This window comes from Aplysia californica, unplaced genomic scaffold (assembly GCF_000002075.1).
Source record: "Aplysia californica isolate F4 #8 unplaced genomic scaffold, AplCal3.0 scaffold00077, whole genome shotgun sequence".
Taxonomy (NCBI): domain Eukaryota; kingdom Metazoa; phylum Mollusca; class Gastropoda; order Aplysiida; family Aplysiidae; genus Aplysia; species Aplysia californica.
The window spans coordinates 1,715,097-1,717,326 of NW_004797347.1; the positions used below are offsets into that span (position 1 = coordinate 1,715,097).

At 42.7% G+C, this 2,230-nt stretch overlaps 1 protein-coding gene across 1 annotated transcript in view; it reads left to right on the forward strand.

Moving 5' to 3' along the window:
- Positions 1-2,230, forward strand: part of LOC100533395 (glutamate receptor 2) — a gene marked incomplete in the record, with an annotated part of 156,880 nt that overhangs the window by 144,869 nt on the left and 9,781 nt on the right. The window contains 2 exon segments of the mRNA NM_001204680.1: positions 54-155; positions 1,759-1,988. Of these exon segments, the coding sequence (NP_001191609.1) occupies positions 54-155; positions 1,759-1,988 (332 nt within the window).

The following is a 2,230-nucleotide window of genomic DNA, read 5'->3' on the forward strand; positions in this document are numbered from 1 at the left end:
CCCCCCAACTTAAATCCGCACCCTCCATGAAGTTTCTACCTATATCCCAACAGGTGGGATTCGACTACGCTATTCGATTCGTCAAAGACGGCAGTTACGGGTCTGTCTTGTCCAACGGATCTTGGGACGGTATCGTCGGAGAACTCATAGCCCACGTGAGTGACACGTCTCCGCCCTGGTACAGAGAGTGTGTATATCGGTTTTGATCTATTCGGGAAAAACAAGAAAACCAATACAAAAAGCAACTCCCCCCCCCCCAAAAAAAAAGGAAAAGAAAAAAATCCTGGGATGAGTTGGGGAAAGGTGAGGGGTGAGGGGGTTCAGGATGCTGCAGCTCTTGGAACTGATATTTTGAAACCTCAGAGTGACAAAATTATATCTGCTCAATACCTAGTTTTCAGAAACTAGACGTCAAAATTGTGGAGTTTCACAATTTGTCAAGCTTTTTAAAAGATCAGTTCTTTAAATATCTTGATAACAACGAGTATTCTTACTACTTGGATAGAGCAGATAAAGCATTAATTGCTTTCTTAACTCATTGTATTTGTAACTAAAAGCAGCAGAGATTGTCAGATAGAATTTTGTAACTCTGAGGTAGCGATTTGAAACGTCCTCCCACCACAGTTCTTCCTGTTTGCAACATCACACAAGGAGGTATCACCACTTATGGGTCTCCGGGTTTAAAGTGCCTGGCTGGCTCCTAACTAGGTACGCGAACATTTTGCTGAAACTCCGTAATTAAGGGAGTTATTTTATTATTTTATTTGTTGGTGTTGTTTTCTTAGTCGTTTTGTCGCAGGTTGTTTTTTTCTTTTCTATGAGGTATGTTGCATCTAAAGCAAGAAAAAAAAGGAGAAAAAATTAGAAAAAATTAGAAAAGAAGAATGACTGTATCACTGCTTGAAATTTCGTCAATAGATCCTCTTCTCCGCTTAACGTGGTCACTTTTCATGGAATAGCCCTTGTGTAATTATAATGTTTATTTCTGTATTCGTCTATGTGTGGCGTCGGTAGCCTAGTGGTTAGGCTCCCTGACTCATGATTGTGAGATTACGGGTTCGGGGGTTCGAGCCTCAGCTCTGCCCGACATTATGTCCTTGAGAAAGGCACTTTACACGTATTTCCCACTTGGCTCGGTTCTTTTGGAGATGGACATTATAAACTCGGGGCTACCGCCTCTGAAATAATCTAAACGTGTTGATAGGGGTGTTAAACGTATACCAGCGGGTTGGCGGGTGCTCTGGTGTAGTTTGCTCCTACTTTCCTATCAAACATCTATCATCTTTATCTCCCCTCCTTCTTTTTTGTGTTTGTTACTCTCTTGTAATATCTCTAATCTTCGGCACGTATATGACCTTATTGTGTTGCAAGTGTCGTAAAACTCTTACTAAAACAAAACACGTCTACCGTGTCACCCTATTCACCATTTCCCTCTGTATGCGAACAGGAAGCCCACATGGCTCGGTTCTTTCGGATGTGGACGTTAAAATCAGGAGTACCGCCTCTTATACAATCTAAAAATGTTGTTAGGGGTGTTAAATCTATACTATTTCATCATTATTTTTCCCCATTTTCCCCATTTCCCTCTGTATGCGAACAGGAAGCCCACATGGCTCCGTCCTTTCCGAGATGGACGTTACACTCAGGGGTACCGCCCCTTACATAATCTAAAAGTGTTGTTGGGGCGTTAAATCTATACTATTTTCACCATTTTCACCATTTTCACCGTTTTTACCATTTCCCTCTGAATGTGTCCAGGAAGCCCACATGGCCATCGCCCCGTTCACCATCACGGCAGACAGGAGCCGCGTCATCGACTTCACCAAGCCCTTCATGAGTCTAGGGATCTCCATCATGATCAAGCGGCCCCAGCCGGCCGGCAAACATTTCTTCTCTTTCATGGAGCCGCTCTCCTACGAGATCTGGATGTGTATCGTGTTCGCCTACATAGGCGTCTCCGTCGTGCTCTTTCTCGTCAGCAGGTTCAGGTTCGAGTCCTTTTTTAACCAAACAGTGTTGATAGGGTCGTACTACCAATACGAATTCCCCATTTTTTCAAGTCCTTTTTTTTTATCTAAGAATATGAGAAAATGAAAGGAATAAGTTAGAAGGATCAGGTTATCAGTAGATCACAGGTTTATGAGAGCTTCTTGAAAACCAATAAAAAAATTTTAATAATTACTGGGATGGCCAGGCCTTGCTGAGAGCGATACAACATCCTGATACCCCC